This window comes from Ammospiza caudacuta, chromosome 6, assembly GCF_027887145.1.
Source record: "Ammospiza caudacuta isolate bAmmCau1 chromosome 6, bAmmCau1.pri, whole genome shotgun sequence".
Classification (NCBI taxonomy): Eukaryota; Metazoa; Chordata; class Aves; order Passeriformes; family Passerellidae; genus Ammospiza; species Ammospiza caudacuta.
In genome coordinates this window covers 43,307,717-43,321,473 of record NC_080598.1, presented here as the reverse complement: position 1 = coordinate 43,321,473, position 13,757 = coordinate 43,307,717, and the positions used below count along the sequence as shown (strand labels likewise).

Below are 13,757 nucleotides of genomic sequence, written 5' to 3'. Positions count from 1 at the left end.
CTTTGTTACACACATCTGGGTACATACCCTTCCTACCTCCTTTAGATGAAAACTGGAAAATGAAATAGAAGATACAAAAATGTTGGATCCACAATCTCTTACTTCTCAGCTCTGAAGCCTCAAATTCCACTCTAGATCATGTCATGACAAATCTAGCTGTGCCAGAAGAAACAAGGCCTAAGGAACTATCTCGTCAAACATCACAAATGTTTGGTATACCAAGTCTGTTCCTTGTACAGATCATTACATCTTATGGGTTCCTCATAGCACTCCTTTTCTGGTAGAGGCCACCAAGTTTAACAAAGCAGTCAGGCTCCTCTTGGAATATGCAAAGCATAACACTAGAGAGGAACATGACCTTTCAGACAGACTAAGAAAATGAAAACAAATAATTAAAACACCAAGCTAGGTCATCCTTACTACACTTCACAGACTATCTGCCTTCAGAAAGCAAATTCAAAACATGGAAGTCACCAGAGTACACCACAAGCACTAGCTGAGGCTCCAAAACCAGATTGCTTTGTTCTGCCAGCATTTTTCACCTTGGATTGCTTCTATACCACCTTTGATTCCAGGCCCTGACATTACCTCCCAGTTCTCTGCTAGAAATTGTTTCTATCCTTAAGCAGCATGGGCTTTTTTTTTATTCCTTAAGCAAAGTAATAAAAGCAGCTTCTACTCCCCAAGGTTAAAACATTTCTCTCCCCCTAGAGCTAAATTTTTGTCCCAGCTTTAAACCAAAGCATTACGTTATGTGAGGCAATACAATGGTGTCTCCCAGCATGTAACTCCCACTAAAATGAATGGCAAAACAGCTAAATAGGAAGCCATAACTCAGTAACTCCAGGTTCTTTACCTCCCACCAACTGAATCTGCAAACGCACAGTATGGAGAAAACACGAATCGCTCCAACTGAAGTGCACTAGTGCCATCTGGAGGCCACCCAGAACAGCCCACCTAAAGTTTTACCAGCCTCTGCTCACCTTCAGCCTTGTCCCCCAAGGAGAGCTTGCCAGCACTTGCAGCATGAACACACCAGCTGAACAACCACAGTAGATGGGCAAAGCTTAAGGATAATTAGAGATACTGTCTGCAATAAACGTACAGCTCTCATGTGAAACCATTCAACTACAAGTGTTTAGTCATAGCTGACACTTCAGCTGAAACTCCTCAGTGGGCTCTTGAAGTTTAATAGCAGAACCAGAGCTACTCCCCATAGCTCAGAAATCGCTCTTGAAACTCCTTTGTTACAAGATCTGCAGAACCACCTTTAAGATATTAATGATGGTGCAAATCCTATTTTTGAAGGCCTGCTACGTACTGCCCATTCTGAGAACATGCTGGAATTATACACCATATTGTTTCCCTCTTCACTTTCCAAAAACATGCAGTTACTAGCAGCTAGCAATTAAGCTGCCAGTTCCCAAGAGAAAAGTCTTGCATGACTGGCATGTTTAAGGCTCCCTTTTCCAAGTGAAAACAGTTGTTAAGCTTTCCACTTACAAAGATGAGCCTCTCCTTTCTGCCCCCTTTTAGGGAAAAAATGCATTCACATTATCTTTGCAGGCAGAGGCACATCACAACACACCTGAAGGGCGTTCATCAATTTAATGAATACTTCTTGTGGGATCATTATTTCTGTATTCTTTGGGATTCACTATGCTCTTGAGACAAAGAATTTGGATTCAGTATCTACCCAAGTCAGAGCTATGTCAGGTCTGAACCCTAGAGATATTCTGGATAAATCAAAGGTGCTTGTAAGAAAGATACAGCATTACTTAAAACTGTTGCTGAAACAGTTGTGTGGTGCTCTTTTCTCAAACATCAGTACAGCTAAAATTCTGATCCATAGAGAATTCAGAGGGGTGATTGCTTTGAATCCAGTTACTACAGACAAATACTTTGCTAAATATTAGTTACTACAGACAACTATTAGTTACTACAGACAAATATTTTGCTAAACTTCTGGGACAAAGAAAAACAGGTATTTTTGGCAGACGAGTATTGATTCTAGGTGTCTTTCATGACTTACATGCAAAGGAAAATTGTTATCTTGCAGAGTAAAAACAGTAAACTAGTCTAAAACCACTACGTAGATACTGCAGAAAACATAAATGCTAATCAAAAATTTGGAAGAGTCATTGAAATGAATGAGTCACTGAGCGCATTCATTCAAAGCAGGTCTGCAACTGCTTTTTTTTTTTTTAAGACCAATTTGAGAAAGCTTACATTCCCTTCCTCTCAGAGGATGGATAAGAGGCTCTACAGTATCAACAATCCCAAGTTTCAAGAAGTACTCAGCCTTGAGAATGAACATGCCAGTGACAATCTGTTTGGCCATTTAACCCTTGAGAGTTGAAAACTTGCTTTATTAATTATATATAACACCAGTAAAATCCCTCACTCAAGATCCTATAATCTATATGAAGAAATCTGATGGGACACAGCACAATGAAGTATCATCTATTTCAACTCTGCAGAATTCCTTAACTGGCACTTTCCTCATTTTACTATTGTTTCAGGAGAAGAGAGGCAAGCCAAGAAATGTCTCAATCACTAAATGCAGGTACACAAAAAGTCAAAGACTTCTCCCATACCTGGCCAATCCTTCCTCGTAGAGATAGACAACAAGGGGATCATAGGATGTAACCAGAACATAGAGACGCACATCAAACTTGAAATCTGAAATAGAGTTGTCAAGAGTCAGTGACTGCAAATATCTTTCAGACATCATAACTAGTTGAGGAATTTCAACAGACTCTGGGAGCAATAAACCATTATCTGCTGCTGACATAGGTGCCTGAATATGTCCCAATTGTAAAGCTTCCAGGTTTTAATGAATCTCTAGTTACATTTGTCTGATGCTAGACCACTCAATTATTCAACTAAACTCCTCCAAAGGTTGCAGAGATCCTCAGATGCAGGGTTAGGAGAAGGGAGAAAAGCAATTCCTAAGCACACTCACCATCTATGAGTAAGGGATTGCTGATGTAACGAGACACCAAGATGTTGTCTTCCACTACAATTTGGTTTGGCTGCAAAAGAACAGAGTATTTAAGAGTGAAAAAACAGCAGATATAAGGAATAAGAAGAAATTAGGTCAAATCCACCATTTTTTCCTACCTTTCCCTCCTAAAGGAGGTTGGTACAGCCACCCTGTACCAATAACTACGTCTGAGGAAGGAAGAAATAAAACCAAAATGAAAAAACATAACTGTCACAGCATACACCACAGTTGAGACAGCCATCATACACAGAGTATCACCATACAATATCAGAAGGCTTCAACCCATGCAGAGTAACACCACAACACATCAGAAGGCTCCAGGCATCTGCTCTTCTTGTTCTTTGGCCCAACTTCTTATACCCGTGATGTTGATGCATTGCACCTGTGTGCCTCTGTTCCCTTTGGTGGTTGGTCAGCGCCCCTGGGCACTCCATGGCTCATTGCTGTCAGTGCTGCTCACAGCTGTGCCCACTGGGGATGAGGCTCAGCCACAGCCCCACTCCCAATTACCACAAACTGTACCTACACAGAACTGTCAGTCACAACATATTTAAGGTATTTAGATCCTAAAGAGAATGGTTACATTGCCAAAAAAACTGCTCATTGAATTTTCCAGTAAAATACTCAGTGTAGCATACTGATTTAACAGCCACATGGCAATGATGTAAAATAGGCAGAGAAAAAAAACCCCACATCTAAGGAGAAATTGGTTAAACCATTGAGAAGCAGAGGAACAAACACGTGGAGAAGAGGTTTAGAAGACCCAGAATGGAGTATGCAACTACAGATGGTGAAGAAGCCACAAGTGAGGAAAATTACTCAACTTGTGATCTTTATAACTACATCCTGGGCTGGTATCCAACCTTTTTGCCCACCTTCTACTGAGTCTCAGTTCACAGCAGGAGCTCCTGTACCCAAAAGAAGCTACATTTGTAGGTAAGAACAGAAAGCTCAAACTATGACAAATACATGTCACAAAGTTACGGGATCTGTTGGAAAAGCTTTTACTTTTTGCTTTATGCAAGGCTCTCTTGTAACCAGTTTCTTGCACAACACCTTCTTGCCTTCAGTTTGCAAAAGGGGCAAGAGAATCACAAGATTCTGCCTTTATTCAATTTTGTATCTATTCAGCCACAACACCAGCACAATGAGCAGAAAACCTAAGCATAAAAAATGTTTATATAGAACGTGAGAGAACAAGCTCAACTTCCCTCAGAATATCACACAAAAGCAACACACTGTTATATATGGATCAGGGAAATGCAAAGGTTTGTTATTTGTTTGGAGGGGTTATTGTTGTTTAAAAAACTTTTGTGATGAGATTCTAAAAGACACTCTTTTAATGGCATTACACTGAAGGAAAAAGGCCTGTGGGCCAAACTAGCTGCAGTGTTTCTCAAACAGAAATACACAAAGGGATATTGGTCCCAGAAGGGTATTTTCCCCAGGTCATGGCCAACTGCCATGTGAGCCTGAGCTCATTCCTCCCTTTCAAGCAAAGAAAAAACTGAGTGTAGTTCTGGAAATACTTACCTCATACACTTGGCAAATTGCTCCCTTATTTTATGGGAAATGATCCAAGTAGAGAACAGATGAGGCAGCATGACCCCTTCAGTGCAGGGAAGGCTAAAGGGGCTTGAATGAGTGAAAACAAAATGACTCAACAGCCATTTTGCTGTTGAGCATATTTATTGGAATCCCCTCATGTGTTTGGCTCCAGTTCAGATGTATTTGTTATCTATGACAACCTAACTCTCTGCAAAGCTCACAAACAGCAAAAGGCACCACAACCTGCACATTGATTTCAAAGGACTATCTCCATTACACCTCAGGAAGGACACACTGGCTTTTAGATAACATAGCTTTAAGATTGATATACTCACTACTCTATCAAGGTTCATTTAAACTGGTCCTTTTCATGGGCCAGTGAGAGACAAGGGGTCTGTTTGAGAACTGTTTAGGTCACACAGGGAAACAACTAAGGAGAGTTCTGGAAATCTCCACAAGGTCAGCCTACTGTCAGCCACAAAGAGAGCATGAAGCAGCACAGCTTCCCAAACTGTCTCAGGGAGTATAAACTTGCTCCGAATAAGCTAAGACTTGCAGGTAGATTGCAAAATGAGCACAGCATACAAAGAGAAAGACTGCTTTTGGTTACACAGCACAGGCCCAGGCAGGCCTTCCAAGCTGCTCAGGGCTGTTGAATTGCTCACCAATATATGGCTGAAATTGAGACTAAGGCCAGTGTCCAGTTAGATGCCTCCATGCCTCTTGCCTGGAAGCCAACATAGTTCTGAAGGCACTGTTACTGAAGAGCAGCCCTTTCTGTGAACACTTACATTATTTATCAGGTAGACACCCCGACCTCTGGAAGAAGCCACAGGCTTCACTATCCACGGGCCTCTGTCCTTAGAATAGGTATCTGGTTAAAAGAAAACAGCACAAGTCTGCAACATTTTCCATTCTGCTTATTAACAGGGGAGCAAGAATCAACAATGCTGCCTATAGTAAACACTTTAGAGAACCCCACAGGGAGATCAAAGTCTGCTTTTCGAATATGCTATTTCACCCCTGTGGAATCATTGCAATTATTACAGCCCCTCCCTGAAGCCCCCCATGGTGCTCTGATAGATTCATTCTTCTGCCCTATGCCTCCTTTTGGCACTTCTCACTTCAGTACCCCCAGGCACTAGGCAGTGATATTGTGAAGCTGATTATCGACAACACTGTGCACCTAACTCCTCCATTTTGGAATGTTAAACCCCACATCAGCTTTTGCAAACTTACATAGGCATGGAGTAAACAGAACAGCAGAAATGACAAAGAAATCACGTGGACCTTTTCTACTGTCTTCCCAGCTTCCTCTAATTTTGTTACCTTAACCACTGGCATGATCAAAAGGCTAAGATATTAAAAATAATTCTCCTCCCCCCACATCCCCTTATTTTATTTTACATTGGGGCATCATCATCCATTCACTTACTGCAGAACTCCTGGTACTCTGTTGGGAGGATAAAGGTCTGAGGTAAGATATGGAATGCCTTGAACCCATGGGTGAGCTGCATTCGGCAGACATTCTTGTACAGTCTGTCCTTCCGTGTCAGTTCATACGACCTGGAGTCCCAAAACAAGAGACTGTATCTATTTATTCCCCAACATTACAGCAACCCTTTGTCCTAGTTACTGAAGTATCTGTAGCTTTGTTAGATGTCTAAGCCCTAACTGACTCTCAAGCTTTACTGCCTCTACCTTATAGCTGTATTAATATCCTCTGTGGCACTTCTTGCAATTCCCAAGACAGACTGAAGCACAACAACCTGTTATAATGGTGGTTATAAACTAACTGGTTATAACAGTGGTATATAAAGTTCAGCAGGGGACATAGGACCATCCCTCTAACTAAAAACTGAAGCCACAAATAATTTATCATCAAATAAAGAAAATAGAATTAAAAGTCCAATATTTGGGATACAAACAACATTTTAATAGATATACTACTATTCCCTAAAAACCCCCAAGACCATTAAGAATGAGACAGCAGTGGCACTGGCCCAATCTGTTGGGATTTTACAGTACCACATATATTCTATTTTTTGGGGAGTATCTATGTTCAGATTTTTGCAAATCACCACAATGATTTTCAACAAAACATGGTATCAAGGCCTTACCTAGGGAAATGGTTGACTTTCTGGACATCTGTAAGGGAACGCAGCAAGCAAGGCTTCAAGTGTGATCCTGTCCACATGAGATTATAATCATTGCTATTAGGGTGAACCTAAAAAGCAGCATAAAAAAACACCACAAACAAAAACATTGAACATGAAAAGCAATGCCACCTTGTCCCTAGATCTACAAGGCCAAAGCAAGTCTAGTCAAAGACAGTTTCCTCTACTATCTCCAATATAGGGGCAACTCCAGCCAAACTGCTACCCTAAGGTATTCCCAGGCTGGGAAACAACCATGTCAGATTTTTTTTAAAAAGTTGTGAGACTGTTATTTTCATAGATGGTTTAAACACAGCAGCTTTAATCTCTTCAGGAAACTTGTCAGATCAATTCCTTGAGTTGCTGTTATTCTGAAAAAAAAAAATTAAAAAAATCAACCCTACACATCTCTCAAATTGTCATTAGCTGCATACAGGACACTCTTTAGAGTAAAACAGGCACTAGAAGAGAAGTGTGAAATACTACATCAATACTCCTGAAAGCTTGTAAAGGCTGAGAAATTAAATCCTTCAGATTTTCCCAAGGGTGTGATGCTTTAAAAGCATCACATGACCAAACTTCAGCATTTCTTTTCTCCTGTTTTTGAAGGCTTAAGTCTAATGGGTTCTCCTTTGAGGGAGCAAAATGACCTATTTTCAGTCTGACTAGCAGAATACATTAAAAGACAAAACAAAAAACCTCAAGGAAGGCCACTTCCACAGCAACTTCCTGGTTCTAACCCTGCAGAATTAAAAAAAAAAAAAAAAAACACCACACACACACAAAAAATCCAAAAACATTACCATCACCTCCTAGCCCAGCACAAAATCAGAGAGAAGTTTGTTGCACTCACCTCGTGGAATCCATGGGCAGTCAGAATGCTCCGAACCAGCCGGCTGTCTGTCCGCACAATCTTATAGGACATGTGGAAGCGCTCTGTGAGGAGGCAAAGAGACACAGGATTAGAGTCTGCACCTGGGAGAATAAACCAAAGACATGCTACCAAAGAAAAGGACTCAGACAGTGCAGCTGCACTTAATTCACAGAGAGCAGCAGCACCTAACAGGCAAAGGGAGATAGGAAATGCCAACATCAGCACCACTGAACTGACATCAGTCCTTAGCTATAATATAGCAGCATCACAGAACCCCATCATATAAAATAAAGCACAGGACAGCCTAAAAAATACCCAGACTTTTTTAAATGTTCCATTATATAGACTGTTTTATAACACTCCAAACATTATTCCAGACTTCCTCTCTAGTCAATATTGGTATTTCTATCTAAAAGTAATTATGTCTCATGCCCCTCATTGATATGGCTTGCTTATGTGATCACTTCTTAGATCATGAAAACCCAAAATAAAGCACTGAATTTTTGTTTACATCTCATTCACCTGTACCAATCTTCCAACAAATAACTGCAAATACAGTAAGAAATGAAGTAAAAAGTACAAGGAAATAAACACTCACTATGGAAGTAGAAGGTCATAAAAACAAAGACAATAAGCAGCCCCAAAGGTATAAGATAAACCAAAAGCAAGTAGGAAGACTAGAGGTCAGTGGTAATATAAAAGGATGTGGCAATCCAAAAAAAGAGTTCAAAGACAGTAGATAAAGAAATTGCAGCACTAGAATACAGAACTGCCTAGAAAAGGCAGTTTACAAATGTATTCAAACTGAGAATAAAAAGGTGAAGATTAAATTAAACTTACGGAAATATGTTCTATCAACAAAAGTAAATCAAAAAAGCAAGAAGTATCATAATCAGGAACAAGACAAAGCTGGAGGAAATTTAACATGTTGCACTATTCAGCAGTAAACTTGTTAAACTATGTGAGAAAAAGCAGAAGAGACACCACACTGCAGTAAAAATGTAAGTTACAATTACAATCAGCTTCTGGCATCATCCAAGTATGTTTGTAACTCACATGAAAAGGATCAGGAGTTTCCACATATAAAACACCTTCTCCACCCCTTACCCCAATAAGCCAGAAGCATTTTTGCTTGGATAGGATAAACGAAAGCACCAATTACCTAAGAAAGGAAAAGCAAGAGAAGAAAGAAGTGTCAGCACCTTCACAAAAGGGAGCTGAGTACATTTTAGCTTTTCTCCAACTCAGCACATCCAGAACAAGCTCCCAGCTGTACACACCCACAAGTATTAACTTTTCAAATCCAAAGTGACTGTTTATAACAACCCAGCCTCTTCAGAGGCTCTCCCTTACTTGACACTAGACAGATTTGGTCTGCAGGAACCATTTGTTTATGGCCTTCTAGGGGTTGTGAGGCTGTAGACTCAGATTTGTTATTACAGCTTATTATTGTTCAACTGTGGGGCTGGCTGCTTTTCCCAGTGAAATGCTGCATTTCCCAGTAAAAGGCTCTCAAAACTCACAGCAATGATTGATTTTAAGGTCTTAGCTATGGTGAATTTGCATTCTGGTTTTAAGTTCTAGCATGCCCTCCGAGTTCAATTTGCAAGCAGACAGTTCCATCTCAAAACACATCAGGACCCAGTGGAGGGACAGACACTATCACAGTCCAAAGACATTATAAGCATTCACCAACAGATTAAGCACTTCTGAATGTCTCAGTGGTCAGAGACTAGAGAGGATTCCAATTTCCTACTATGTCCTCTTCCCACTACAAAGTGAAGGGACCATCAGGTTAGAGACTTTTACCTCATGCCTTCAAGCCTTTCAAAAGCTGGCACATAGTAGCACCCACCTCCAATTAGACGGAGGTAGCTGTCCTTGGCCAGAATGGCTTCAGCATGAAACACCAAGACAGGGACCCGCCTGCAGCCACCACCTGTCCACTTGATACATGGATGACCTCTGCAATGACAAGACAGTCAGTATAAACAACTGCTGAGCTTCATACATGCAGCAGTTAGTTACAACAACAACACAGCAATTCTCCATACTTACCCACCTAGCCTCTGGATGGGACACAAGCAAACATGCTGGGGAAAACAGTGGAAGATTGGTGAGGAGAACCATAACCATGCCTGAGTGACTTACAGCTTGGGTGTAGAATAATACAGGTGACATACTAACTGTTGTCTTTGTGTGTTTCACAAGCAGAAACTCTGAAGTCAGATAGCACAGCACTGCAACAGACTTCAAGGCACTCTATCAAACATGCTTGAGACTCCTGCCCTACGGTGGGCAGGGTCAAAGCACAGTGGTAAAATACACCTGCAAGAATCCCTGAAAAATGAGCAACAGCTTCAGTGATTCTCTAGCAAGGACCAAGCTCCACAGTGACTGCCTCTGCTTGCTGCTTTGGGGATCCCTCAGTGAGCAAGGTAATGAAAAGAAATTTACTCTTTGCATTTCAGATGCAGTCTTGTGGCTGTCCCTAAGCCATGCCTGTGCTGACTCAACACACACACATGCTAGGCATCTGTGGTGGTTCCAGGCTGCACCCTGGCTAGGTGCCAGGCACCCACCAAAGCTGCTCCATCATTTCCTTCCACAGCTAGATAGGTCAGAAAAAAATTTATCAAAAGACTCATGAGTCACAGGCAGGGAGGGATCACTCACCAATTACAGTCACAGGAAAAACAGACTAAACTTGTGGAAAGTAACTGAACTTATTACCAATCAAAATCAGAGCAGGATAATAAGAAGTAGATCAAATCTTAAAAAGCACCTTCCCCCCACCCCTCCCTCCTTCCCAAGCTAAAGTTTATTCCTGAATCTCTACCTCCTTCCCCTCAGCAGTGCAGGGAAATGTGGAATGGTGTTACAGCCAGTTCATCACATGTTGTTTCTGCCACTGCTTCTTCCTCAGGGAGAGCCCATTCCCTGCTCCAGTATGGGTCCCTCCCACAGCAGACAGTCCCTCACAAACTTCTCCAGTGTGAATCCTGTCCACAGGCTACACTTCTTCATGAACTGCTCCAGCATGGGTTCCCTCACAGGGCTACAAGTCCTGTCAGCAAATCTGCTCCAGGGTAGGCTCCTCTCTCCATGGGTCTGGAGGTCCCTCCCAGGAGCCTGTTCCAGTGCAGGCTTTCCATGAGATCCCAACCTTCTTTTGAGCATGCCCCTGCTCCAGTGCGGTGCTCCTCCACGAGCTGTAGGTAGATTTCTGCACCCCCACAGCCATTCATGGACTGCAGGGGCACAACCACCTCACCATGGCCTTCACCACAGACTGCAGGGAATCCCATCTCTGGCACCTGGAGCACCTCCTTGGCCTTAGGGCTGCAGAGCTCCTCCAGTCACATATTCTCAGTCCTCTTTTCTCTGGACCAGTGGCAGGTCCATATTGGAGCACAGGCTCTGTCAGACACAGAGGAAGCTTCTAGCAACTTCTCACAGAACCTACCACCAGAGCCCTCCCATTACCAAAACCTGGCTACACAAAGGCAAGACAGCACCCTTGGTACTCAGCTATAAAGGGAATTTCCCAGATCACTCTTTTAGAATTGGTCTTGCCAGTCTGAGTTCTGTTTAATCTTGTTTAGTTCTGTATTTATTTTAGTGGGTACAATTTAGGAGAGGCCTCATGAGCTTTCACAGCTACAGTTCTCTGAATTTATAGCCTGAAAACAAGATCTATAATTCATCATAAACCACAATTGCTGGTATCCACACAACCAGACCTTGCAATGCAGGTTCCAGCCTCCAATTTTAGAACTGCAGATCAGTGCAGTCAGCCTGGCTGTAATATTGGAGTTTGAAGTACACAAAAAAAGCAATAATACAGAGTTTGAGAGACTAAAACAGACCTGGCTTAACACAATGGATAAAGCTGTGTATTCTTCCCTTTTAATTCCTGTCAGATACAGTGGAATGCAAGACCAGAATTCAATGCCCCCCAGTGCACCACTTAAGCTACAGGCTCTGTGATGCAGTGATCAGTTCTGTACCAAACAACAAGAGTGTACTGGAAAATATCATCTCCTCAGAGGAATTAAGGACATACCAAAAAAAAACCCCATCAAGACCTGTTATATCGAATTCTAGGATCACACAAAGAAAAACTGTCAATCTCCCTAGGCAAATAAAACTCAGGCTGTTTATGAACACTGCATAGGGAAATTAAAAACATTAAAAAGTTAACTTTTTTTAAAACATGAGAAAACAGAGACTGAGGGGTTGGAGAGACGTCTCTACACTAACAAGAAGAAATACAAAGACTGACAGTCATATACAAAAGCATTTGTCTATAGAATATGAAAGATCATTGTCTGCCAAAGGTTTGAAGAAGCTACACAAGACAAAACACCAACACTCCGAACAAAGGAACAGAGACAGAAGGGCAACTTTCTGATGCTAGGACCAGGGTTCTTAAGAGTAGCCTTGGTCTTTTTAACGAAGCCACTACCATTATCAACCAGACAAATTAACTTCACAGCACTCCTACCTGCTTCTGCTACCTCTACAAAATATTTTTTTTTTTAAATCTACAACTGGGGTGTAATTAGCCACTCCGACTGGGAGGGACCCAAGAAGCTTCCAGAATTCATACTACAGGCCAGAGCCTTATGTAAGTGGAAAATGAGCTGAGGCAACAAGACAGGAGTTTATACTAAGCCTGTCCTGAGGATTTGCAGCAAGGCTCAATCCTCCAGGTGACAGTCATTCATTCCTAGCATGACCTCTGGTCACTTGATGCAGACACACTGATTCCAGGTGAAGCTAGTTCTGGATCTTTCCAGCCACGAGAAACTGGCAAACCCAAGCCAACCACTTGCTATGAAGCAACAATCCTCTAAATGTCTTGAGTCACTGTAGTCTGCAGCTGAGCACTCAGTCACATTGTGCATCCAAAAAAACCCTAACAGGACACAGTGAAGTAGGTCCAGGAGAAACTAAAGTGATTCTGCTATGGGAAAGAATAAGGGAGCAATTCCTTCACAAGCAAAGCTAAAAAAGTTACTAAGCAAAGATGGAGCAAACATTATGACTTGTTACTAAGAAGAAATAAGAAGAAGTAAGAAATATGAAGTCTAGGAGATGAGTTATCACAAGACAGGGTATAAAGCATTGTATATCAATCTACTGTACAGCAGATTTCTAATCTCTGCAGCGGTAAAAACTAAAAGAAAAAAAGCTACAAAAACGACACAAACCTCTGCCCCCTTAAAACCACACATGCCAAAAAAAAAAAAAAAAAGAAAAAAAAGAAAGAACAGATATCTTCAAAAACATTCCCCTTTTAGGAACATGACAGCATGAAAATATCGACTTCAGAGCAGCCAAAAAAAAGCTGCACATCCAACCCTGATGAATGTGGGGGTCTTTTAGGTTGCAGATGTAGATAGCCTCCCCATAGGTTTAAGGCCCAAACACATCATCTTCTACTTCACAGGTAGGAAGGAAAGGAATGCATCTGTCTTTTCAAACTACTACAGATCCACTAGAAAGCAAGAGACGTAGATACAGTTCAGAGGTTTTTTCCTACTTACTCCAGTGCATCTATAGGATCTTCCTCCTCTGAGGATGAGCCAGTTTCCTCCAGATCTTTAGCCATCCCAACTGGCATTTCCTTTGGGAGTTTTCATACAGCCCAGTCCTAGTTGCAAGAGCAGTTACCTGCAATAAGGATTAAAAGCAGGAATGAAGAGCTGAGCAGGACAGGGAGAGCTATCAGGTAAGTACCACCTCCTGCCAGCATGGATTTCTCACAATACTATCAACCAGTCTGTTTAACATCTGCTATTTGTTAAACATCCCCTCCGAGCCACGCGAGTGCAGCAAGCAGCATCACCTTCCACCAGCTCATTCCGCACCTGCCCGTGAGAACCACCCGGGCACTTACCGGTAACGCGCGTCCCCGCCCTGCCCTGCCCTGCCTCGCCTCGGGCCGCAGACCCACGCCAGGCCGGCCCAGCCCAACGGGAACCGCCCGCCCAGCCCGGCCCGCCGCCCGGGGACAGCCGGACACCGTAACGCCTCCACCGGCGCAGGAGCGGCCCTCGGCCCGGAGGGGCGGCTGCGGCCCGGCCTACCCCGCACCAGGCTAAGCACGGCGACCTCCGGCGGCCCCAGAGGAAGCAAGAGCGGCGGGGAGCGCCCAAGGCAGCGG

At 42.6% G+C, this 13,757-nt stretch overlaps 1 protein-coding gene across 1 annotated transcript in view; it reads right to left on the bottom strand.

The window, feature by feature from the left end:
* Nucleotides 1-13,266, bottom strand: part of TTLL5 (tubulin tyrosine ligase like 5) — a 123,644-nt gene extending 110,378 nt beyond the window's left edge. Inside the window, exons 1-8 of the mRNA XM_058807177.1 lie at nucleotides 13,138-13,266; nucleotides 9,441-9,550; nucleotides 7,565-7,647; nucleotides 6,676-6,782; nucleotides 5,991-6,121; nucleotides 5,347-5,429; nucleotides 2,966-3,035; nucleotides 2,598-2,682 (exon numbers count right to left, since the gene is read on the bottom strand). Of these exons, the coding sequence (XP_058663160.1) occupies nucleotides 2,598-2,682; nucleotides 2,966-3,035; nucleotides 5,347-5,429; nucleotides 5,991-6,121; nucleotides 6,676-6,782; nucleotides 7,565-7,647; nucleotides 9,441-9,550; nucleotides 13,138-13,214 (746 nt within the window). The 5' untranslated portion in view covers nucleotides 13,215-13,266. The remainder of the gene's footprint in view (nucleotides 1-2,597; nucleotides 2,683-2,965; nucleotides 3,036-5,346; nucleotides 5,430-5,990; nucleotides 6,122-6,675; nucleotides 6,783-7,564; nucleotides 7,648-9,440; nucleotides 9,551-13,137) is intronic.
* Between the last annotated feature and the right edge of the window lie 491 nt (nucleotides 13,267-13,757).